At 34.4% G+C, this 27,458-nt stretch overlaps 1 protein-coding gene across 3 annotated transcripts in view; it reads left to right on the top strand.

Annotated features, from left to right (window-relative positions):
* GABRG2 (gamma-aminobutyric acid type A receptor subunit gamma2) overlaps positions 1-23,376 on the top strand; it is a 107,197-nt gene extending 83,821 nt beyond the window's left edge. Inside the window, exons 7-10 of one of the 3 annotated variants that reach the window (XM_077895621.1) lie at positions 5,670-5,822; positions 17,314-17,519; positions 19,557-19,580; positions 20,935-23,376. In XM_077895621.1, coding sequence (XP_077751747.1) covers positions 5,670-5,822; positions 17,314-17,519; positions 19,557-19,580; positions 20,935-21,210 — 659 coding nt within the window. In that variant the 3' untranslated portion in view covers positions 21,211-23,376. The remainder of the gene's footprint in view (positions 1-5,669; positions 5,823-17,313; positions 17,520-19,556; positions 19,581-20,934) is intronic. The other 2 variants (XM_077895624.1, XM_077895623.1) reach the window with 2 other exon arrangements.
* Positions 23,377-27,458: the final 4,082 nt, after the last annotated feature.

Below are 27,458 nucleotides of genomic sequence, written 5' to 3'. Positions count from 1 at the left end.
AGAGACTGTGATTCTGCCCAAGGACTAGATATTCTCTCTTTTAGGAGAAAAGCATGGTGCCAATTAAAAGGCAATATTTACAAAGCATTTTTTGGGCAAATTTTATTCCAGATATCTTGAAGTCAAATATATTTTTATTTTTATTTTTTTAAATATATTTCTAGAAAGAGATTTCCAGATTACCAAAAAGTCAATGTATACCCTTACCAAGAGCATAGCTCTTTGTTCACATCTTGTCTGTACTTCCCTCTATATAATAGAATAAAAGTAAAATGCTATTCTTTTACTTGGCATTTCAATGATTACTGCTGATATTGAGAATATTCATATGTCCCTTTATTGTTCATTCATTTTGTTTAACCTAGTTTTAAAATTTGGGTTTCTTTTTTTTCAGTGATTAATGGGAATTGTTTATCAGTGATATTAACCTTTGATTTCTTATTTTGGAGATATATTATTTAAGTGTGGTGTTTTGCCTTTTAAAATTATTGAAGGCATTATTTTTTTTTTAATTTTTTAAAAGCTGTACATTTGTTTGTTTGTATTTAAAGTAAACTCTGTTCCCGCTCAAACTCACAGTCCCAGGATCCAGAGCAGCATGCTTTACCAACTAAGCCAGAGGCACCTCCTAAGGCAAATAGGAGTTTTATGTTTTACATGCTAAATGTGTAAATATTTTTCCTTTATGCTTTCTATATTTTCCCAAATTAAAATACAGTCATTCAGCCCTCCTGCTTTCCTGTAGCCAAAGCAACCTCATAGAAGTATACCACAGATTTAAGTATTTAATAGAGGGGGATATAGTTGGATCGAATACATGGTCTCAACACATGTGTCTATCTATCTGAATTGTAGTCAGACAAAAATATCATTTTGTACTATCTGATATCATTCCCACTTAATCTATTTAATTTAGAATCAGCTGTGAGATTCCATAGGTCTTAATCTCCACATTCCCTCATAAAGAGCTGTATGGATAGCAGTGATTCAGAATATTTGTTGACTTAAATAAAGAGACTAGAGAAAGGAATGTTAAGAAGAGTATAACACTAATAACTAATACTATTATAAGCATGAGAAAAGCATAACAGTATTATGCCTTCAAAGTCAATGTAGTAGAATAATATATACTCCATTCAACTATATTTAAGTGGAGTAAGAATCATGAATGAGGAACAAAGTGAAATATTTGTTTTTTTCACCATCCTGAAAAGGTATTGATGATGTTAAGAGATAATATATGCAAACCATTCAGCCCCAGACTCTATATAGAGTAGTTCTCTTTTCAGGTAACCAGAAAATTCTTGTCATTATTTCAAGTGCTCATGGGGTGGAAGACTTTTCTACCATTGAAATCTTTACGTTTTTAGGAAATAGTTTTGTATATGAAATAAGATCCTAAACACCCTAATAAACACTGAATTTTAAAGGTTTAATATGGTTAATACCACAGCTTAAAAAAAAGTGGAATTCATTGATGTTGATAGTCTCTTCCTAAAATCAGACATAAGAAGCTTATAAAAGATAAAGAATGGACATTAGTAGGTGTTATTCAAATTATATGTCTTGTCTTTTCAATCATAGCCTGTGTCTATTACATCCTAAATTAGGACAAAAACAGGGACCAAACTAACTTATTAAATGCTATGACTTTAAATATCATGTGTTAGAATAAATCAATAGAAAGAATATATTTTGAACACCAATAAAAAATAAATTTATAAAAAAAAGAAAGAATATATTTGAAGTGGCTGAAATAACCACTTTTAACTTGGTTGGCATTTAAACCTTTTGGGCTTAGGAATCACTGATGTGGCACTTTTAGGAGATTTGATTTTATAGGCTTCTTGCCCCAGAGTTTTTAAAAATACAAAAAGGGATGTGGCCTTAGAGATAAGACAGACATCAGGCTGTCACTGTGAAGCTGCTTTGCTTTTAAATGGCCTGTTTCCAAGTTTGAATTCGTAATCTAGTGGTAGAAAAGCTTTGGATTTGCTGGCAAAGATGAAAGATGCTCAGAAGCTATTACCTTAAAATAGATATTGATAGATAAATAGGTTATGAAAGCTTAGATTCTGACCTAAAGGGAACTGGGGTATTGAATTGAGATAATTCTCTTGTTAACTTGAGACAAAATTAAAGTTCACCTTTAAAAGAGTCAGATCATTAATGCCAAACTGTAGATTTTCATTCACATACGTGATAAGAAGTAAAAAGAAGTTACTAAAATTATATAGATTTATTTAAGATATTATAATTTGTAAAGCCTCACTTAAACACATGTTTAAAATATGCAGAAAACTCTCAAGGACTCTGAAAATAGGGAGGAAAAGCATTCACTGAATATTATTATTTAAAAAGAAAAACTCTCTTTGTTTTTCCTATCTAGAATATGAGAACTTGCATTTGCCTATAGTACTTTGATCAAAGGCACAGGAAAGAAAAAGGCAGACAGTAGGGATCATCTCAAATTAAATGTCTTTACTTCGCAATTACAGCCTGTGACTAAAGTAAAAGAAAAACAGAGACCAAACTAATTCATGAAATGCCATGATTTTAAATAGTTTAAGTCCAGATAAATCAACACAGGACACATAATCTCAGAGAAATAATCAAAATCTACTTGCTCTCAACAAGAAATTTCCACCTTTAAGTTTTCAGGGATAGTTGCTCAATAATGGCTACTTATCGATCTCTGAGAGGAAGTGATGTTCGAATGGAAGCTGAATTCCCTAATTAGTGTCTGGGTCACTGTCACTGTCTTAACCAAGCCTGACTCAGACAAGTGACAGTACATCAATTCACCAGAAGGAGGTTTTCATAACTCCACTTAGGAAACACTGCAGGGTGAGGGCGAGAGTCTTTACTCCTTGTAAGAGTAGCCAATGGAGGGTTTTCTATCTCAGCAACTTGGAAAGCTGTGCAATGACACTTGCCAGTGGGTAGGAAGAACTGGAATGAGGAGTGATAACTCACTCTGCTAAGTCAGTCTTTTCTGCATGAGGCTTCTAAAGTACGTTATTTTCAAATCAAATCTAAATCAGCCAAATAAGTAGAAAAACATAGGCACAAAGCCAAATAATTAAATTAAAGCAGAGGATTTGGATTTGTTCTTCATGTGTTTTAGGACAAATTATAATTTAGTAAAGAAGAAAAGAAAGAACATTTGAAAAGTGATCTGATGTTCATCTCACATTGCAACAGCAGACAGTATAAAGAAAACATAAATATATAGTAACTGGGATATGATTCCATAGTATTTTATCCAGTTTTAAAATTTTTAATTCCCTAAAATTTCACTTGGAATCCTATAAAATGAAAAACATGGAATTTTAAAAGTAATGCATGCATCATGATTTTAAAAAATTAGAGACTTCAAATTGTGTCACATTAAGTTGTTCTCATGCTTAACCATATAGTTATTCTTTTATTCCTTTATTACTCTACTTTCAGGAGTATTTACATAAACTCCTTTCTTAACTCAATGTTCCAGAATACAGCTTTTTGATTTTTTTTTTCCGTGTTTAAATTTATAAGTTCATTCTTTCCTTTGATCATTTATTCAACAAATATTACTGAATCCCTATTGGGAGTCAAACAGGTTGCTAAGTACTGGTAGTGCAAAGGTATGTTAAAATAGGCACTGCTTATGAATTTGTGCAGGTAAATTCTAATAGAGATATTACAAAAATAGCTACACAAATGAAAAATTAAGAATTACAGTGAATGCTATGAAGGAAAACCATATGATTCAAAGAAAACATTAAAAAATGTCTCAGCATAGGAATCTGGTTATAAATTGAGTAAAGTGGGCATTTACCAGTGTCAGGCACCAGTATATTCCTCTGTGGCTAGTATGGAGAAAGGTCCTGAGAACAAGAGGAAATTGTTATGAACCTTAGGGTTCATTGCAGGTACGAGAGGCATGGTATAGAAATGCTGTTCCCCTCCCTCCCTCTGGAACAGAAAGTTGTATATTGTGTATATTAAGTAGATAGTGAAGGCACCATCCAGAAATACTCGAAAGAAGAAAATATTATCAATATACTCAAAATGTTTTCTTCCATCTAGTAGTCACATTACTTATAAAAGGATCAGAATTCAGTTTGATTTTTTGTTTGTTTTTTAACCCAAATGGGTAGAAGATAGTTTCAACATACCCCTTATATAGAACTCTAAAATTAAATGTGTGAACATGAGGACTGAATACATGCTTATTTTCAAAAGCTTTGCAGTTTTTTATTGAAGTATGATTGACATACAGGTATCCTATTGGTTTAGGTATATATCATGGTGATTTGATATTTTTATATATTACAGAATGATCTCCACAATAAATCTCATTACTGTTATCATACAAAATTATTATAATAGTACATAGGGATATACTATGGATTATTTATTTTATAACTAGAAGTTTGTATCTCTTAATCACCTTTACCCATTTGACCTACCCCCAACTCTTCTCCACTCTGGCAATCAATGGCTTGCTGCCTGTATCTATGCGTCTGTTTCTGTTTTTTAGTTTGCACATATAAGTGAAGACAATATTTATTTCTCTATTTTACTGAGCATTATATACTTAGCATCCCCCATGGTGTCACAAATGGCAAGATTTCATTCTTTGTTTCATGGCAGAGTAATATTCCATTGTATATATGTTACATCTTTATCAGTTTATCTGTGGATGGACACCTAAGTTGCTTCCATATCTTAGCTATTGTAAATAATGCTGTATTGAATACAGGAATGCATAGATCTCTTCAAGTTGGTACTTTTGTTTTCTTTGGGTAAACATCTAGAAGTAGAATTGCTGAATTGCATGGTATTTCTATTAATTTTTTGAGGAACCTCCATGCTGTTGCCCATAGTGGCTACATCAGCTTACTTTCTCAGCAACAGTGCACAAGGATGGTTATCTTTTCTCCATGTCCTTGCGAACACTTGTTATTTTTTTATCTTTTTGATAATAGGAAATCCAACAGGTATGAGGTGATATATCACTGTTGTTTTAATTTGCATTTCCCTGTTGAGTAGTGATGTTGAACATCTTTTCTTGTGCCGGTTGGATATGTGTGTGTCTTCTTTGGAAAAATATCTTTTTAATTCCTCTCTTCATTTTTTAATTGGAATTTTTATATTAAGTTATGTAAGTTCTTTATATATTTTAGATTTTAACACCTTATCGAATACATCATTTGTAAATATCTTCTTGTACTTGGTAGATTATCTTTTCATTTTGTTGTTTTCCTTCACTATGCAAAAGCTTTTCAGTTTGATGTAATTTCATTCATTTATTTTAGCTTTTGTTGCCATTGCCTGACACTGATCCAAAAATCTATTACTAAGACTGATGTTGAAAAGCTTACTGCCTATATTTTCTTCTAGGAGTTTCATGGCTTTATGTCTTACATTCAAGTCTTTAATCCATTTTGAATTAATTTTTTATATAGTATAAGGTAGTTTTCTAGTTTCATTCTTTTGCATATGGCTGTCCAGTTTTTCCAACACCATTTATTGGAGATTGTCTCTTCTTCATTGTGTATTCTTGCCTTGTTTGTCATTGATTAATCGACCATATAAGCATGGGTTTATATCTGGGCTCCTAACTGTAACTGCTTTCCAAGTTTGGTAAGAGTTTGCATGGTGCTATCTTTGTTCTGTTTCAGGAGATTATGTGGTCATGTCTGTCTACTTTGACCTAAGCAGAAGGATGGGATACTTCACCATCCAGACCTACATCCCCTGCACACTCATTGTTGTCCTATCCTGGGTATCTTTCTGGATCAATAAGGATGCTGTTCCAGCCAGAACTTCTTTAGGTGAGACAAATTTCTTTTTGTTTTAGTGTTTCAAGATAAGTACTCAGTATCTGTAATCTTCATTCCCCTAAATTGATTTGCTTTTAATTCAGCCAGCAATTACATAGAAATGCCATTATTTCATTTTAAAGAAAACTAGCATATTAAAACAAAACAGTGTTCAAAAGTTTTCCAGTTCTAGTTTTCCTTAATTACCTCAATTCACTATCTTTAGAAAATTCTCTTAATAAATTTGACTAGGGAAAAAAAAAACCCAAACTTCTAATTTCAATAGATTTTTCATTTTGGTCTCTGGACAGTTATATGCTGGAGCTGCTCACATAAGCTCATGAGAGCTAGTTGTGTTTATTCTTTCCAAATGTATTGAGAGATACCATATTGGTAGATTGAAGTCAGCCAAGGTGAAAGTACTAACATCATGGAAATAGGCAAACACTAAAAATCAGGACTGCTTTTTTTTTCCCTCCCTAGAGTCAACTGTTAAACATTTACCAGCACATGACTGGCTGTTGATGAATTCCAACATCCATAATTATCATAATGACATTTGAAGATGTACATACACACCAATTGGATCTGTGTAAATGAACCACTGAAAATATTTTTGGAAAAATACCTGTGACGTTTTGGGAACACCACCCATCCCCACCATGAACACATACACTTTTAAGATTATTTGCATCTTGGTTGATGTATATATTGATACTTACCTTGGAATTTCACATCTTTTTCCTTATGTGAGGAAGAAGATTCACATAGATTATTGCAAAGCCACAGACTCATAAGTCATTGGGGTGTAGGTCCATGAATGTTAAATATTTACTAAGAATAAAGCTGTTGAAAGATGAATTATAAAATCACATTCCTCTTTTATCAGCTGTGTGAAAACTAGAACCACGTCTCTTGCTTGCTCTTTGGCTAGAGAGTAAATATAAATGCAATAGTTAAGAAGAGCTCAGGCTTTAAAATCCAATAAATCTGGATTTCATCCCACATGTATAGCATGGCCTTGGAAATGCTCTTTAATTTCTGTAAATCATAGTTTACTCAAATGTGAAACATATAGCATTTTCTGTACCTAACTTGTAGGATTTTATTAGATTAAATAAAGTATTCCATGCAACATGCATGAAACATAGTAAGGTTTAGAAATGTTGGCAGCTACAGTTGACTCTTGAATAACATCGGGGGTAAGGGCTCTACCTCCACCCGTGCAGTCAAAAATCCACTTATAACTTTGAACTCCCCCCAGACTAATAGCCTATTGTTGACTGGAAGCCTTACTAGTAACACATATATTATATTAAATGTATTATGTACTGTATTCTTACAATAAAGTAAGGTAGAGAAGAACAACTATTAGGAAAGTCACAAGGAAAGAAAATACATTTACTGTACTGAATTTTATTTATTGAAAAATTTATATCACTAGAGGGCCTTTACATGTCTAGCTGCATCTCCGTCCAATTATAGGAGACGTCTATCTAAATTTTGAGAGCTTGGCCTGCATGTCAAGATTTAAAAAATAATAATAAAAATTCCCCAGATGATTCTAATATGTGATCACATTACCTTTTCCAGTATTTGCAATCAAGTGTTAAACCAGATGACCCTAAACACCGGTGGAACTTCAGTTTATTGCCACAGAATATTCAAAGCCAAGTTGTTTGATGAGTGAGATAAATATACCTATGTGGCTCAGACTCCTGACTGCTTTCTGAGCTCAGACCACAAGAGCATGGGGAGCAGTCATTTTGGGGCTTGTAACACTTGAATGAAGTTTGGTACACAGGTGATAGCTGGTAAACCTTAATCATGATTTAATGGATGAAACAATAAAAACACCAGTCGGTATTTTTCACCTGAGTAATCTGAGATGAGGTAACATGTCTGAAGAGCTTACTTGATGCCAAGACTGGAGGAATTGATAAAAGCTATGGATATTTTTCATCTATCCCAGGTAAGAGAAATCTAATTCTTTGCTTAGCCAAACTGGGCTTAAAAACCACCCCCAGGGGCACCTGGGTAGCTCAGTGGTTGAGCATCTGCCTTTGGCTCAGGGTGTGGTCCCAGGGTCCTGGGATCAAGTCCTGCATTGGGCTTCCTGCAAGGAGCCTGCTTCTCCCTCTGCCTATGTCTTTGCCTCTCTCTGTGTGTCTCTCATGAATAAAAAAAATAAAATCTTTAAAAAACAAAAAACAAAACACCCCCAGCTATCTTGTTTTGTGATTGGTGAATCAGTTAAAATAACCACCTGTCTGCTACCCATTGTTCTCTTCTCTGCAACTCCAAGCACAAACTGAAAATTTCATGAAGTGGTGCTTTAGGATTCTTCTTTTACATGGCTGTGATGAACTTCCATGTAGCCTAAATACCGTCTTCCCAACTTGCTAGATAAGTGTTTAGACATGTCAGATTTTCTTAAGTTAACTTATCGATGGTATCTACTATAATTTCTGACATTTTCACTCCTCATAGGTCAAGCGTGGCTTGTGGCCTGAAAGTGAAGGCCAACATGCCAATTTAGTTTTTAAATTATCCCCCCAAATATATCCACTGTAATTGACTATAGTCAAGAACTTCTACATGCATTAACACATGGATAACTCAAATGAAGTTTTTTTAGTTTGAAGTCTGTCCTCTAAAATAAATATTTTACATTTATTGATATTTTACTAGGAACTGACAATAAACATTACTTAATCTTCACAAAATGCTATGAGATATGCACCTCCCACACCCTTCCTGGTTTATAGAAGAGAAACTTCACCATTGCTAAGGTTCTACAATGACACTATAGAAGACCTATAGTCCACATGATCTCAAATTAGAAAAATACATTAGCTCTCAAGGAGTGTCTGGTGCTTCATGCTACATATTAGGTACATGTTCATAGAAAGGGAATGTAACAATGTGGGTCAGAGCATGGCATTTTAAGTTAGACTTTGTAGGCTTGTTTCTCATCTCTCTCACTTTCTACCTTGGACAAATTCCTTATTCTTTCTGTGCTCAAGTTTTTTTCACTTGCAAAAAAGGGTAACAGTGATAATCCTCATTGTGAAGATTTTGTGGGATAATATATAAAGTGTTTGATACAGTACCTGGCCAAAGAAAGAGATCCATAAATGTTAGCTACTGTTATGTACAGTTAAAACTCTCTCTTACAAGTCATCAATATGAATTCCTATTTTTAAATGTAGGAGGGTCTCTTCGACCTTTCATATATATACTATTCATTGATTATTTTATTTATGCATTAAAAAAATATTGAGTCCCAACACTATACTTGTCTATGAGATCACAAAGAAAGTTAGTATAGAGGTCTTTCCTGTTATCACAGCATATACAGACTAGAAAGGGAGTTGGGCTATTCCATAATAATAATTAACATAGGAAAGAGGCTATAATTGTAGTTTACAACTGCAGTTACCTTGAGGGATGCCTCTCCTCTATGAAGAGCTACCCATTTCTGTGAAATTATTTCAACCAACACCAATCTTTCCCCTCTTGGGAATTTCATAACAGAAAATACACTGAGGAAACGTGCTATTAAACTAAAATATAATGACCCAAAAGAGCCACATGGTTCTTGGGGCTTATTTATTCTATAAATGGAAGTTTGTACCTCTTAATCCCCTTCACTTATTTTGCCTATACCCCTACCCATCTTCCTTCAGGCAAACACAGGTTTGTCCTTAGCAGTCTGTTTCTATTTTTGTTGTTGCTTGCTCATTTGCACATTTTATTTTTTAGATACATGGCATTCGTCTTTGTCTGATTTATTTCACTTAACATAATGTCCTGTAGGGCCATCCATGTTGTAACAAAAGGCAAGATTATTTTTTCTTATGGCTAAGAAATAGTCCATTCTGTATATATGTATACTATATTATATTTATCCATTCATCTGTCAGTGGACACATGGGTTCCTTCCATATCTTGGCTATTCTGAATGTCACTGCAATAACCACAGGGGTGCATATATCTTCTGAATTAGTGTTTTTGTTTTTTGGGGGTAAATACCCAAAAGTGAAATTACTGGATCATATAGTATTTCTATTTGTTGTTTTTTGAAGAACCTCCATACTATTTTCCAGAGTGGTACATCAATTAGCATTTTTAACAAGAGTGTACCAGGGCTCCCTTATCTCCACATCTTTGCCACAACTGTTATTTCTCATCTTTTTGATACTAGCCATTTCTGTCAGGTGTGAAGTGGTATCTTACTATTGTTTTGATTTGCATTTCCCTAATTATGAGTGATGCTGAGAATCTTTTCATAACTCTCTTGGCCGTTTCTGTGAGTCGTCTTTGGAAAAATGTCTATTTGGGTAGTCTGCCCATTTTTAATTGGGTTATTTATTCTTTTGATGTTGAGTTGTAGAAGTTCTTTATCTGTTTTGGATATTAACCCCTTACCAGACAAATCATTTGCAAATATCTTCTCCCATTCCATACACTGGTTTGTTTGTTTTGTTGATGGTTTCCTTTGCTAAGCAAAAGTTCTTTAGTTTGATTTAGTCCTAATTGTTTATTTTTGCCCTTATTTTCCTTGGCTCGAGAGACAAATTCAGAAAAAATATTTCAAAAGCTGAGGTCCATGAGTTTACTAGCTATGTTTTCTTTTAGGAGTTTTATAATTAGAGGTCCTCCATCTTGAAAGTATTTTTGTATATGAGGTGAGAAAATAATCCAGTTTCATTCTTTCACATGTAGCTGTCCAGTTGTTCCAACACTATTTACTGAAGTGAGTCTTTTTCTCCTTGCATATTCATGCCTCCTCCTTTCTTATGGATTAATTTACCATAAAAGCATGGATTTATTTCTGGGCTTTTAATTCTGATCCATTGATTTATGTGTCTATCTTTTTTTTTTTTGTGCCCATACCATACCATTTTGATTACTATAGCCTCATAGTTTTCTTTCAATTCTGGGATTATGATACCTCCAACTTTGTCCTTAGGCAAGATTGCATTGGCAATCAAGGGTCTTTTTATAGTTCTATACAAATTTTAGGATTGTAATAAGTGCTATTGGTATTTTGTTACAGATTATACTAAAGCTGTAGATTGCTTTGGGTAATATGGACATTTTAAGAATATTTATTCTTCCAATCATGACCATGGTATATATTTCCATTTATTTGTGTTGCCTTCCATTTCTTATCATTTCAGAGTACAGGTACTCTGAACCAAGTACTTACTTGGTTAAATTTTTCCTAAATAATTTGTTCTTTTTGATGAAATTGCAGTAGGATTGTCTTCTTAATCATTGAATTTCTCTTTCTGCTAATTCATTGTTAATGTATAGAAACACAACAGATTTCTGTATATTGATTTTGCATTTATAATTACACTTAATTCATATATTCATCCTACAATTTCACTGAATTCATTAATTTATTCCAATAGTTTTTTGGTGGAGTCTTTAGGGTTTTTTATATATGGTATAATGCCATCTTCAAATTGTTTTACCTATTCCTTACCAGTTCAGATGTCATTTATTTCTTTTTCTTGTCAGATTGCTACAGCGAGGACTTCTGATACTATGTTGAATAAAAGTGGTGAAAGTGAACATCTTGTATTGTTTCTGACCTTAGAAAAGCTGAAAGCTTTTCAACATTGAGTATGATGTTGGCTGTGGGTTTTTCATAAATGACTTTTATTTGGTTGAGGTATATTCCTTCTATACTTTGTTGGGAGCCTATATCATGAATGGATTTTGAATTTTGTCTAATGCCTTTCTGCATCTATTGAAATGATCATATGATTTTTATCTTTCATTTTGTTAATGTAGTGTATCACATTGATTGATTTGCATATATTGAACCATTCTTGCATCCTTGGAATAAATCTCAATAGTATTGAATGATCCTTTTAATATATTATTCAGTTTGCTAATTTTTTGTTGAGAATTTTTGCATCCATATTTATCAAGGATATTAGTCTGAAATTCTCTCTCTATATAGTGTCTTTTTCTGGTTTTAATATGAAGGTAATTCTGGCTTCATAGAAATTGGAAGCATTCATTTCTCCTTTGTTTTTTGAATAGCTTGAGACATATAGGTATTAACTCTTCTTTAAATGTTTGGTAGAATTCAGCTGTGAAGCCTTCTGGTCTTGGATTTTGTTCTTTGGGAGTATTTTGAATACCACTTCAATTTCATTACTAGTAATTGGTTTGTTCAGTTTTTAAATTTCTTCCTGATTCAGCATTAGATGATTATATAATTCTAGGAATTTATCATTTCTTCTAGGTTATCCAATTTGTTGCTATATAATTTTTCATATTGTTATTTTTTTATATTTATGTCTTATCACTTATAATTTCTTTCATTTCTGATTTTGAGTATTTTTTCTTGATTAGTCTTAGTAATGATTTATCAGTTTTCTCTTTTAAAAGAACAAGTTTTTAGTTTCATCTTTTCCTTTTTAGTCTCTTTCAATTATTTCCAATCTGATCTTTATTTTTCCTTTCTTCTACTAAATTTAGGCTTTGTTGTTCTTTTTCAAATTCCTTGAGGAATAAGGTTAGATTTGAGATTGTTAGGTTTCAGATTTTCTTGTTTCCTGAGCTAGACCTGTATTGCTAAAACTTCTTGTATCCCAAAGATTCTGAACCATAGTATTTCTATGTTCATTTACCTCCATGTATTTTTAAAACATTTCATTTATTTATTTGAGAGAGAGAAAGAGAAAGAAAATGAGTGGGGGTGAGGGAGGAGCAGAGGGAGAGGGAGAAGCAGACTCCCCACTGAGCAGGGAGGTCAATACTGGGCTCAATCCCAGGATCTGAAATCATAACCTAAGCCAAAGACAGATGCTTAACCAACTGAGCCGCCCAGGCTCCCCTCTGTGTATTATTATTATTTTTTTATGTCCTCTTTCATTTCTTCCTTGACCCATTTGTATTTTAGTAGCATGCCCTTTAGACTCCATATCTTTGTGTTTCTTCCAGCTTTTTTTTTTTTTTTTTCTTGTAATTGATTCCTAGTTTCATAGTGTTGTGGTTGGAAATGATGATATCAATCTTGTTAAATTTATTGAGACTTGTTTTGTGGCCTAACATATGCTCTATCCTAGAGAATGTTCCATGTGCATTTGAAAAGGATGTATATTCTGCTGGCTTTAGATGGAATTTTCTGTATCTGTTAAGTCCATCTAGTCTAATATGTCATTTAAAGCCACTGTTTCTCTACTGATTTTCTGTCTGAATATTCATCCAATGATGTAAATGGGCTGTTAAAGTCCTCTACTATTATTGTATTACTGACAATTTCTCCCTTTTTGTCTGTTAATATTTGCTTTATATGTTTAGGTGCTAGTATGTTGGATGTGGAAATATTTACAAACATTATGTCTTCAAGTTGCATTCGTCTTCTTATCATTATGTAATGCCCTTCTTTGTCCCTTGTTACAGCCTTTGCTTTAGTCTATTTTGTCTCATATAAGTATTGCTACTCCAGCTTTTTTTCTCAATTTCATTTTCATGGGATATATTTTTCCGTCCCTTTACTTTAAGCCTGTATATGTCATTAGATCTGAAGTATTCTCTTGTTGGCAGCATATATATGGATCTTGTTCTTTATGCAGTCACTCTATGTCTTTTGATTGAAGCTTTTAGTCCATTTATAAAGTAATTATCAATAGGCATGGATTTATTGCCATTTTAAAAATTGTTTTCTGGTTGTTTTGTAGTTCTTTCTTGCTTTATAGTTTGACGACTTTCTTTAGTGTTATGCTTCAATTACTTTCTCTTTATTTTCTTTGGGGGAGGGGGTATCTAAGTTTTTGGCTTGTGGTTACCATGAGGTTCATTTATAACTTCCTAAGTATATAGCAGTCTATAACAAGTTTCTGGTTACTTAAGTTCAAACACATTCTAAAAGCACTACATTTTTACTCTCCTTTCCATGTTTATGTATATGATGCCATATTTTAATCTTTTTTTTTAAGACCTTATTTATTTATTTGTGAGAGACACACAGAGAGAGAGAGAGAGAGAGAGAGGCAGAGACACAGGCAGAGGGAGAAGCAGGCTCCATGCAGGGAGCCCAATGTGGGACTCGATCCCTGGTCCCCAGGATCACATCCTGGGCTGCAGGCAGCGCTAAACCGCTGCGCCACCGGGGCTGCCCTTAATCTTTTTATTTTCTGTATTCCTTGATTAATTTTTGTAAATATAATTGATTATACTAATTTTGCATTTTAACCTTCATACTAGCATTTTAACCTTCATTAACTTGTTACCTTTAATGTAAGTTTGCTTTTACCATTAAGGTTTTTTTCCTGCCACAATTTTCTTATTTTTAGTTATGGCCTTTTATTTTCCACTTAAGTCCCTTTTATGCCAATTTAGTGGTGATGAACTCCTGTAACTTTTGTTTGAGAAACTTTCTCTCTTTCAATTCTGAATGATAGCCTTGTTGGGTAGAGTATCCTTACTCATAGGTTTTGTTTTGTTTTGTTTTGTTTTGTTTCCTTTCAGCACTTTGAACATCAGAGCTATTTTCTTCTGGCCTACAAAATCTCTGCTGAAAAAATCAGCTAATAGCCTTAGAGGGTTTTCTCTCTCCTGCTGCTTTTAAGATTATCTACTTATCTTTACATTTTTCCATTTTAATTATGTGTCTTGGTGTGGACCACCTTGGGTTTAGCTTGTTTGGGGCTTCCTGGCCTGGATGTCTATTTTCTTTCCCAGATTAGGGATGTTTTCAGCTCTCATTTCTTCCAACAAGTTTCTACCCCTTTCTTTCTCTCTTCTCCTCCTGGAACCTTTATAATATGAAAGTTAGTATGTTTGATGTGGTCTCAGAGATTCCTTAACTTATTTTCATTTTTTAGAATTTTTTCTTTTTGCTGTTCAGCATGGGTGCTTTCCTTACCCTGTCTTCTAGCTCACTGATCCATTCTTCTGCATACTCTAGTCGTCGTCTTCTTTTTTTTTTTTTTTTCTTTTAAGGTTTTATTTATTTATTCATGAGACTCAGAGAGAGAAGCAGAGACATAGGCAGAGGGAGAAGTAGGCTCCTTGCAGGGAGCCCAATGTGGGATTCGATCCCTGGACAGGGGTCACACCCTGAGCCAAAGGCAGACACTCAACCGTTGAGCCACCCAGATGTCCCTATACTCTAATTTTCTGTTGATTCCCTCTAGTGTATTTTAATTTCAGTTATTGTATTTTTGGCACTGACTGGTTCTTTATTATATTTTTTATTTCTTTGTTCTGAGTTCATTCAGTGACTTTTCAAGTCCTATGAGTATCTTTGTGACCATTACTTTGAACTCTGTCAGGTAGTTTGCTTATGTCCATTTTGTTTAGCTCTTTTTCTGTGGCTTTGTCTTGTTTATTTATTGGAACATTTGTTTGTCTCCTCATTTTGTCTAACTCTCTGTGTTTGTTTCCATATATCAGGTGGGTCAGCTCTATCTCCTGATTTTGAAAGTAGCAGCCTCATGTTGAGAGCATGCTTATGGTGCCCTGTAGCACAATCCCCTCCTGGTCACCAGAACCAGGTGCTCCAGGGATATCCCCTGTATGGGCTGTGTGCACCCTTCTGTTATGACCATGACTGCTGTGGGCACAGTGTTGGGTAGGGTCTGCCCCTAGCACACCGAGCTGAGAGGCCTGGTTCCAGGTACTATGGGCATGCTGGTTTGTGGGGTTAACTCCCCAGTCCCTGGGGAAAGGTTGCTTTGAAAGGACATTGGTTTTGGCAAGGGCTGCCTATCAGCTGTTGTGGGGAATAATCTCTTTGAGGGGGTTGCTGGTCCCAACTGAGATCACCTGGCCAGTTATGGTGGGACAGGAGACACTTTGGAGGGGTGTGTTCTGGGGAGGGTGAATTATGGGAGATGGATCTGTTGAGGAATGATGGGGTGGGGCAAGTGCTGCTAGCAAGTAGAAAGTTTCAGAACTGGCTTTTACAAGTAAATAGCCACACTCTGGTTTCTCTTCAGATCGCATAAATCTTTCGCCTTTTACAAGTAAATAGCCATCTAGGCTGAAACAGGGCAAGGAAAATGGTGCATATCAGCACTTCTGTTCCTGGAGAAAGCTTCTCCAGGTTCTTGCCCCTTTAGCACACATTCAAAAATCAGTCAATAGATCTCTTTCATGTATAACCCAGGCACTTTTCAAACTAGTTCTTCTGTGTTGGAATTCATGGTGAGTAATAAGGCATGCTGGCTCTTTAAAAGTGGAGACTTGGTTTCCTATAACACTCTGGCTTTCCTGGAGTTAAACCCTGCTGATTTTTAAAGCCAGATGTTATGGGGGCTCATTTCAGTGCAGGCACACAGGGATGGAGGTGCCCATCCCCTGAATCCCCTTATTCCTCCATGCTTGTGATATCCCTCCCACTTGTGGGTAGCTGCAACAGTAGTTTGATTCCTACCATGCCTCTTCTCTCATACCCTTCTTGATATGGCCTTCTTTTTAGGACTTTAGTTGTTATAGGAGATATGTTCTACCAATCTTAGATTATTTTCAGAGTAAGTTGCAATGTATTTAGTTGGTATAGCTAGGTATATCCGTGGGGGTAGTGAGCTCAGTATCTTTCTACTGCACCATCTTCACTCTCTATGATGGGCTTTAAAAAATTCATTAATTAGAACATGTCACTTAGCTCATCTCCTCTATTTAACACCCTTAATGGATCCTCCTTGTACTTTAAATAAAAGGTGAACTCCTTTGCATGCTTTGCATAATAGAACTTCTGTTATCTCAGCATCACATTGATACCCTTGCCCCTCCCCAGATGATAGGTATTCTAATTTTTTTTTTAAAGAGATAGTGTGTGGGCAGCCCAGGTGGCTCAGCGGTTTAGTGCCACCTTCAGCCCAGGGCATGATCCTGGAGACCTGGGATCGAGTCCTGCGTCAGGCTCCCTGCATGGAGCCTGCTTCTCCCTCTGCCCAAGTCTGTGCCTCTCTCTCTCTCTCTCTCTGTGTCTCTAATGAATAAATAAATAAAAATCTTTAAAAAAAAGATAATGTGTCCCTTCCTCAGTATCTTCTTTTATTTCCTCAGCAATTAGAAGTCGGTGTCTCCTAACTTTTTTTAACTTCTCCTTAACTTTTTAAACTCTGCCTTAAAAATCACCTCCTCAAAGATATATTTCCTCAGTATTATGTATAATTAGGTTTTCAACATCCTTGCTATTCTTCATGACACAAACCATAATTTATAAATATACTTTTCTTTGTGCAATTAATTTAGAATTCTCTGTCACTAAAAATAAGTTATATAAGGTCAGGGAGCATGTCCATCTTATTTCTCAGCATCTACTCACTGCTTGTTATAGTAACTGATACTTGGTAAGCAGCCAATAAATATTTGTGGGCTGAGTGAATGGATTACAATTATGCCTCCTTTCCCATTACTAAGATTACTTATCAGAAGTCACAAAACAAAGTTGGTCTCAGTAGTGACTCAGTTACCCTACTTAATGATGAGGTCACATGATCTGTTTTACTGTACCTTTCTTCAGGTATCACCACTGTCTTGACAATGACCACCCTCAGCACCATTGCCCGGAAGTCGCTCCCCAAGGTCTCCTATGTTACAGCCATGGATCTCTTTGTATCTGTTTGCTTCATCTTTGTCTTCTCTGCTTTGGTGGAATATGGCACCCTGCATTACTTTGTCAGCAACCGGAAACCAAGCAAGGATAAAGACAAAAAGAAGAAAAACCCTGTATGTATCATTTCCCATTGGGATCATTGAAATTTATATGTAGAAAGCCACCTGGTTTTGTTTTGATTTCGTCTTAGCCTGTCTACAACCTAAATCTCAACACTTTAAGCTCTAAAATAAAAACAGAATTTATGAGTTTGGCTGCATCATAAGAATTAATTTTGGTCATTATTTACTTGGGAGAGACCTGATTCACTAAGACAGACTCTTACTCTCTTCATTGCATAGGGATTATAAACATTGCAGAGACATGCATTTATTTTCTAGTTGCTGTTATTCTAGGTTTCATTGTCATCTTTCTGCTCCTTACTATAACATTCTTAAATTATTGGTGTTTTAAATTAACATTTCCGTTCAAGGCTTTCTACTAGGAAGCCACAACAAACACTCTTGAAGTTTCAAAGATCACCACACTTTTGCAAGTAATTATGTGTGTGTGTTTTATCACCAGAGGATTGCCGTTGGTTTCATATTCAAAGTGTATCATTTTGTTTTTAAATGAAATGGATCATCTATTGTTTGGAGAAGTTACTTAGCCTCCCTGTGTCTTTGTTTTTCATATAGAAAATGAGCATTACACTATATGTACATTTTATATATATATATATATATATATATATATATATATATATATATATTAATTAAAGGGCTGCTGTGGTAATGAAGGTAAAAAGCATCACATGGTAACTTACAAATTAAATTCCTTACCATTAATAGTTGTGATCATGGTTGATGTTGATGATTTATATAGTTTCAGTGATTTGGAAAAAGGTAGGATGACTTCACCTTGCCACAAAACTTTAAATAGAGATGATAAAGCACAAATATACAAGCTTAATGAAATTATCCTTTAATATGGATGTTGGAAAGAACAAGTAGCTACCCATTTACACACATGAGTATAGAGGTTGTCTGGTTTCTAGGAAGCTCCACAGAAGTTAAAATCTGTTCCCTTCTAAGACAGGGGCAAAGGAAGTCACACTAGCTTCCTGAATTTATAGACTTTCCTGGTCTACCATAAGGGCCATGAGAGAGCCTTGATGGTAGCTAGCTATCTGACCCACCAGCTTTGGGGGAACTAAATTATAATGAGGAAATATAGCTAATTCTAGGTTATATCATGATGGATCTCAAGGAACCCTGGTGAAATTCTACAAATGGCATATATTTTTCTGAATTTAAGAATCTGTAACAGGTAAAGAAAAAAAAATCATTAATCTTGATAATTAATACAAAAATGTTTATCCTTAATTTCCCAAATATTCACTATGCTTTATGCAGTTCTTTCCTTCCCTGTCTGTTTGCCTCTCTATCTTTGCATTTTTTCTATCCTTATTTTATTTTCCTTATTGTGTTTTTTAAATTATTATTTCTCCCCATCCTTCACTTTCCATTACATTTTTCCCCAAGAAAAGGGTTTTATGACACTCAACATTATTATATGTCAGCATTAACAAGGATGTGACAGGGTGAGCTTTTAAACAAGAGTCTTCAGAAAATGCCCCTATGCCTTTTCTAACAGCTATACCTTCGCAGAGGGGATTAAAGAAACTGAAAAAAATCAAATTACCTGAAAATTTTATGGATTTCCATCTTGTAAGCCAATTGGATGATTCATCACAACTAAAAAGAACCTAAGCTATGAATGAGAAGCTAAAATTTCATTTTTCCATTAAATATGCCTTTTGGTTCATTGTGTTAAGATTTACCTATTAAGGCCTCCTTGATATTAATTAGAAAATAAAATCACAGTAGTTTTATACAGGGAAGCCAGGCAATGGAAAGCTTCTTCACAGGTGAACAACACGGGTTTTTGCAGTTAGATAATTGTGGATTAATTTACTGAAATCCTCAAATTCCATTTTCTAACTTTATTCCAAGCCCAGAATTGTCCTTCTGTGTTTATAATTTCAGTTCATTTTACTATGTTTTTAAAATGTATTTTTAATTTATCTTATTTTGTCTTTTTCTTTTCCTTTTTTCTTCTTTTAATTAAAAAAAAAAATGCAATTCTCTTTTCTGTCTACAAACCCAAAGCTTCTTCGGATGTTTTCCTTCAAGGTATAATGTTTTTGGAATGAAAATTCACTGCATGCAACTGCTGAATTTAATTATTAACGCTTACATGGTGTTTCAATTTTTTTTGTTGTTTTTTTAGTGAATAGATATTTAAGTATTCTACGAGAGGTAAGACCTTTGAGCTGAAGGTAGTTCTATAGATTTCTAGAGTTGATTTGTCAGCCCTACACTAATTCACAGAGGTTTTACCCTATCAAGCTATAAACTCTATGGCATGTCATTAGAAAAGAGTGCCTCTTTAAATATGAAAGCCGAAAGTTATTCTCTTTTTTCAGATAAAATTCACTGACTGCATCTACCATATATATATAACTCTGTAATCCAAATTCAAAACAGGATTGTTTTTTGATAAGTAAATTTGATAATCTCCATTGATCTCAACTCTACCTATCAGTTCTATAAAAATAATACTCTGGAGTGCTTTAAGTTATAATACCCATCCCTTCTTGTTAGGGCAATCCAGGGCCTTTGGGCTCTATCATGCAATAGTGCAATGCTATTTATTTTCCCAGTTGAATTCTGATAACTTACACAGAGATACTAGGATTTGTATTTATAATATCATAAAACTAACTCTTCCAAATTAAATTAATCATTGAGATTTACAGTACTTTGATAATTAATATGGCAGCAACGATTAAATTATTCAATTAATTGGTATTAATTTCTTCTCAAATGGTAAAAAAGGTGGTAGTATTTTTTTTCTGAGTTTTCACTTACATGTAGGTGAACATTGCTGATGTTCTGAAGCTTCCAGATGCTGAATTGTAGACAAAGCACTATATTTCTTCAAAACATAAGCCATACTATTTGTGGTATTAACTCAGAAAACTCCTATATTTATGTAAATTTTAACATTTTCTTTTAATAGCATTTAGTACATTTGCTCAGTGTAATGGGGTTTACTATTTGTGTATAGGTAAGCATGACACAAAATTTGAGTTCAAAATTGATGCATTTTATTTCTTTGTTCTACTCACATGCAACACCATTAAATGCCTTCATGTAACCAACCTCACATCTAATATTTACTAGAATAAGATTCCATGTAGTTGTTTGATTTAAATCTTTAAACTTTGAGTTCTTTTGGTGTTCAATCTTCTTGCTATAGCTATTAGCTTGATGGTATTATTTTCAGCTGCACTGCTTAAGCTCAAAATTTGAAATCTGCAAATGTGCTATCCTTCTAAGTTCAATTTTACCATTGTAGATCACGATTTCATAGCAATTCCTGAGTACTCATTTTCAGATTCATCATTCACCTTGGTGACATTATGGAGACCTAGTTTAGGATTTATCAAGTATCACTAACTACTCTTCCCTACCCTTGTCTCAGGCCCCTACGATTGATATCCGCCCAAGATCAGCAACCATTCAAATGAACAATGCTACTCACCTTCAAGAGAGAGATGAAGAATATGGGTATGAGTGTCTGGATGGCAAGGACTGTGCCAGTTTCTTTTGCTGTTTTGAAGACTGCCGAACAGGAGCTTGGAGACATGGGAGGATACATATTCGTATTGCCAAAATGGACTCATATGCACGGATCTTCTTCCCCACTGCCTTCTGCTTGTTCAATCTAGTTTATTGGGTTTCCTACCTTTACCTGTGAAAGAGGTATAGGTTTAATTGATGTGGGTCTTATTCACTAAATCTCATGGAGAGAAGATGTCCTTTCTAAGTCTGCTTAAATAATTCCTTGTGTGGTTTACAATAATTTAAATTTGTTTCTATGTTCTTAACCCTCTAAATTGTATTACTGTCATATTGTTTACGCCCAACTCTCCTGTGGTAAGTGTAATTTGAACTAAAATGTTTGCTGTGTTTCAAATCTGCAAGGCAAAGTGAAATTAGAGCAAGAACACTGAAACCAAACAAGATATTTTTCAGCTACAATGATTAAAATAGTGGAAACCATGGCTACTTAACAGTGGTGGTGTCCTTAATCAGTTCAAAACACAATTAGATGCAAAAGGTCCAAAACTGTGCCCTGTGCTCATTTGGGGGCAGGTTGTAGTAAATTTGGTCCCAGTAGGATATCTCCCTCATTTGAGAAAAAAAACACAAGTCACTTTAAATATAAGAGCCTAGACTAGAAATCTATTATACCTCTATCCCAAGATAGGAAGAAAATTTCCTCCATATCACATGTACAATGATGTAAATATTTCAATAGCATAGAATGCTTCAAGTTTAATGCATGCATCTCTTTAGAGCCAAAATAAATGGAATGAAGTTAACATCATAAAGCATTGTCTTTTATTCTGTGACTTTGGGCCATCAAAGAATTGTGAATGTAATTATAAGGGTTTGGGTTTGGAATTGGAGGGAGGAATTTTCTCTACCTTCTCCCTCAAGCATGAAGATTCGAAAAACTTATTTTTTTTCCATGTAGGACATATTAAAACAATTTAAGTAAAATATAGACTGAATAATTGACATTTGCCATCTCTAAATATGCCCAATTTCATAGAGTACAAAGTAATTGTATGTGCTTGCAGCTATTTTTTTCTTCCTTTTAGGATGATAGATTATAACAGAATTTATTCTCCATCTCAAGATCTGCTTCTAGTGATTGTGAGTGCCTTGTGGGCAGAATCCTTGTCATTTCCTCTTTGGGTCCTTAGCACCTTATATAGTGCCTGGCACATGGTTGGTGCTCAACAGATACAGTTTGAAGTGAATTGGCTTCATATGCTTCTGTGAATCTCTGAGCCAGCTGGAACCAGTAATACATCTTTTCACAAAGGCATTGCCAAATGTTATTTGATCTTGTGAAAATTAACAGAAGGATCCAAAGACCTTTGTCTAACCTAAAATTTTTGATAATGAACAAAAATAGCCAAAGTCCATCCTTCTCTTAAAATAATACTTAAGTCCTATGTTTATGCATAGAAATGAGTCTACTAGGGCATAATTAGAGTTTGCATATTTTTTCCAGGTTTGGGGATGAGTTAAGTTTGACCCATCCACAATTCCACATGAAGACATGACAGGCAAGAGCAGGATTCATACCTGACTGGTGTTCAGAATGTTTTATTCTATGCTCTGTTCAAAAAAAAGAAAGTACAGAAGATTAATTTTTAAAAATTGAAAGAACAGATGAATGATTTACATGGAGGTTGAACCTCTGACTGTGGCCTCATTCAACTATGTGACAATCACATGAAGTGGTTGTACCAGACTTCAAACATGATGAGTTGAGCTCACCTTCATGTACTCATCCTGAATCCTTATTTTTCTAAAATAGCATCCTTTGTCAGTTCTTTGTGGCATCATTTTTCTAAGTTAGAATTCAATCATAGCCAGTATAACTTGATAGATAATCTAAAGAGTAGAAAAGAAAGAGTGGCTTTGTTATAAAACCATGTAAGGTCCTCATTGAGTCATCTGGGTGAATCTTGAAACACATTTAGCTGCCAATTTTACACACCTTTAATATATCAGTGCTCTAGTATATAACCTCAAACACATGTAAATAGAATTAATTATTTTCATGTTTTGAATTGTTAACATATTTAATGTTGACTCTTTGGGAGAGTTGTTGGCAAATTTTCAATGGTGAGAAACATTACTGTCAACTTGAAATGTATTCTGTAATGGGGACACTCAAAAAAGCTAGCTTTCCAATGTGTGCATAGTACTGGCAATATGAATATATATTATATGTAATCTAATTCTTAATTATTAGCTGCTCCCCATCTATGTATTTGAAAACCTTTTCACAAAGGGACTTGCCTAATTATGTGGACTTTTACAATAAAAATGCTGCATTCTAGTTGATGGTGGCATGTTAATGGTCCGGCTAGACTTGTTTGTTGTAAAGATTGTAACCCCTCTTCCCTGTAGCATTCCCCAATACTGCCTTCCCTTTATGTGAACTTTATTTGTGGGCAGTATGATCTTAGTATGCATGGTATTGTTCCTCACTTCGAAGAGATTAAGAGCTCCATATTTGGAGTATGGAATGGAAATGGACGGAAGAAATATCACCAAGTAAGTAAAGCTCAAACCTGTGTACCTCAAAACTTGTGGTGTGATTAAGAACACGGACATTAGTGTCAGGCATAATTGGGATCCCAACTCTACCATTTACCTGTTATTTGACAATTGCCAATTCATCCTTTATAAGACTCCATTTTACTAGCTAAAACATATAGTAATGCCGTCCTATACACTAGCACTCAGCAAATGGTCAAAAATGTCTTCTTTTACTTCCAGGGCCTCTAATATTCTGCTGCCATGATCCTCCCAACTCCATCAGATCGGCTTTCCTTTAAAAATCCAGCAATACTCATGTATGTCTTAAGGTGACACTATAGCATGTTTTCATTTTTAAGGAGTGTTCGTATTGCAAACATTCCTTTAAACTATAGGTTGAAAAACTGAGACTCTTTTGTTGGGGAAATCATACACATTAGTTACTTTTAAGGCCAAAGAACCTTTCTCTGTGGCCCCCAAACTTAAAAACATAGGGAGACATGCTTCAGGGACAGTGTCATATTTTATTGAAGTCCTTTGAAATTCTCAAAAGAAAGTAACCTAATCCTTTACAAGCACTGCTGCCCTAACCTTCCTCTGCCTGTCTTTCTTTTGGCTCTCATGGCTGCCTACATCCAATTTAAACATCTCTTTCTCACCTTCTAGACATGTTACAAAAAAGAGCTTTCACTTAGGTTTTGTCTTCTGTCTAACTCAATGCCCTTATCTTTAGCTGAGTGCATATTCATTATATGGCCTTCACCGCCCCCCCCCCCCCCCCCCCCCCGCTTTTTAAGTCTCAATAGTATTCTGACGAGTAGCAACAATTTTTGTCTGTGACGAAGGTCAAATTAAATTAACCAAATGATGCAGTCTTTGGGGATTATGTCAAAAATTGCTATCTCTATGCTTTGTCACTATGAATTTTTGTCAAATGTGTAGGAGAAAGGGAGAATGGCCTAGACCTAAAACTCTGCTATATTTTTTTAGTGCTGGTTGAATTGCTCAAAGGTCACACAGCCAGTTAATGGCAAACCTGGGAGAGACATCTGACCGTTATGCTTTCTACTGGGTCTTACAATGTTTCAGGATTTGGAAGTAAAATTCTGAGATATTTTATCTTTCTGTTAATGCTTTAGGATCTGCCAAACTTGCAGATGCTTTCTTTCTTTGATCTTGACCTCACTTTATTTTATTGCAATGAGTCAAATTTTAGAATACCCAGCAAAAGAGGTAAGATGATAAATTTTGCATTTCTTTTATTCTCTACCTAAAGTAATGATCAATTGATATGTTGTACCTACTGCTTTCAGAATTCTGTTTGAAAAAAGAGACTGCCAGTTATCTGAAAAATTCCAGACTCAGAGTTGGCCTTTGTCCCTCAGGGCTTGAGACAATAGACAACAAAAGAGTTTCCCATGGTTAGTCTCAATAGGCTCATTATTTTTACTATATCAGGAGAGTGGTAGGATTTATTTATTATTTCTTGTTCTGAGATTAAAAATCATAGACTGATTATAAATGTAGTTGCAACTTTCTTCACCCAAATTTGGGATATAAATAAAGGTTTTCCCTTATTATTTGTATAACAAAATGGCAAAGCAGGGGCTCTTGTTCCAATTTACCTAGGTTCAAATCCAGGTCCTGTCAAGACCTATTATACCTGAAAATGGGAATAATAACAATGGCTTATAACTCATAGTTTTATTATAAGAAGTAACTGATTTAATACCAAGAAAGGACTGGATAGTAATAATTTTCCTCAGCACATATATGTAAGATCAGAAAAGAAAAGGCAAATGATCATAGTTTAACTTACTTAAGAATAATGATCATCATTTATGAAGTGAATTACTATATATTCCCACTTTGTATAAATAATAAATATGAATAATGAATAATATCTTTACTGACATACCATGCTTGAGAAATTCATTCATGTACATAGAGAAAATTACAGAGCCAAGTATTGGTAAGTAACTATTCCCCAATATCATTTAAATCACCATAAATGATACACATAAAGATATACATGTAGATATCTTCTAAAAAATAAAAATAATTTTCCTTAAAAACATGGAAATGCCTAATTGGACTGCTAAATATGCATTAAGTGGTATCAATAACTGTATAATTTCATTTAATATGTTTTTCTAATATAACTAAGCCAATAAATTATTTTGTAGCTAAATTTATAAAATCCTTAATGAAATGAACATGGGGATTCACTCATAATTGAAGATTCTTGCCAAAGAGAAAAAAAAAATGTCACTGGACCAGGGATAGAGAATTCAAGTCGTATCAGGGGATTTTTTAGATTTATTTAATATTTTAGAAAGAGAGGGAGAGAGAACTTGGTGGGGAGGGGTAGAGGGAGGAGAGAGAATCTCAAACAGACTCCACACTGAGTGTGGAGCCCTAGGCAGGACTCTATCTCATAACCCTGAAATCACAACCTGAGCCAAAACCAAGAGTCTGATGCTTAACTGACTATTCCACTCAAGTGTCCCACATCTGGAGATTTTCCTGACAATTCCTATCGTAGGAGACTCAGTTTCATATGTAAATAAGGGCATTTGGTCCTTTCTAACCCATCTTACTTCTATCACTCCTCTGCTAATGTTATTGATGCTATCTAATATTCAGATTTTTCTAAACTGTGTCATATCTCCACACAGTTGCCTAGACTCTGTCCAATTTCCTTCTTGAGTCTTTTCCAAAATAGTGCCATATTACTAGATTGCCTTTCTCTGTTCACACACTGAACAGTCACTAATTAAAGAGTCTACCTAGCCCATGAAGCCTTTCCAGCCAAAAGTATGATAGGCTATTTTATTTCTTCCAGTACTTAATGGGATTGTTGAGTAACCTAATCCTAATGTTTACCTCAGCTAAGTAAGTACTAATCTTATTCAATCCTCTTAGTAAACAAAGTTTAAATGGACAATTCTGTGACAAGAGTCTAGTATAAATAATTCAGCACATCTGCATCTTAAATCAAGTTATCTTCTATCTCCCTGCTATAAGTATATAAATTTGCCTTTTAGTTTTTTTCTGTTACTTGTATTATTTATGGGTCTAAAAATAAGTCCCTTATCAAAGAAGTTTTGATTAAGCATCTATAAAATCAATTTTATATAAAGCTTTCAGTAAACACATATCAAGAGCCTTACAAAGGACACTGTGAGTATAGGAAGAAATAAATTTTAAGGCATTCTCTGCTTCAAAATGCCCCGTAATATGATAGAGGAGTCAGATAAGAATATAAGTAACTATAATGGAGCTGCACTGAATAGGTGCTAGTAGAAGAAATTATTAGTCTAACTGGATGAAACTAGAAATACTTTCTCTTTAATACAAAGCATTCTACCATATGTGAGGAAGCCCCATTATTGCTTTAAAGTTTTCTGAACACTAATGAAAATTTTGTAAAAACTTTGAAAAGTATGAAAAACTGCAAAGAAAAAGATACCCTTTATCTACTAGCAAGAGTTAACCACTAAAAGCATTATTTAACTGCAAAGAAAAAGTTACCCTTTATCTACTAGCAAGAATTAACCACTAAAAGCATTACTTTTTCTTTATCTAGTGAGATAGATAGGTAATAAAGGTATAAACATGATATGGATGTAGGTATAGATATAGATCTGTTTTATAGTCTGCAGTCAGGCATGTATGTATGTATATATGTAACAAATATTTTCTGGCATTCTATTGTTATACCATACAGCTGTACCATAATTTATTTAGCCAGTCCTTATTCTGAAAATTTATGTTATCTCTTATTGTTATAAATAATGATACAGTGAATATCTGTATTTATCTCAGGCACTGTATATATATCCCACTATTTAAATAGAATAAATCTTTAAAAGTGGT

Source organism: Canis aureus, chromosome 4, assembly GCF_053574225.1.
Source record: "Canis aureus isolate CA01 chromosome 4, VMU_Caureus_v.1.0, whole genome shotgun sequence".
In the NCBI taxonomy this organism is placed as follows: Eukaryota; Metazoa; Chordata; class Mammalia; order Carnivora; family Canidae; genus Canis; species Canis aureus.
Note: the sequence above shows the minus strand (reverse complement) of the source record. Positions and strands in the feature narration are given on the sequence as shown.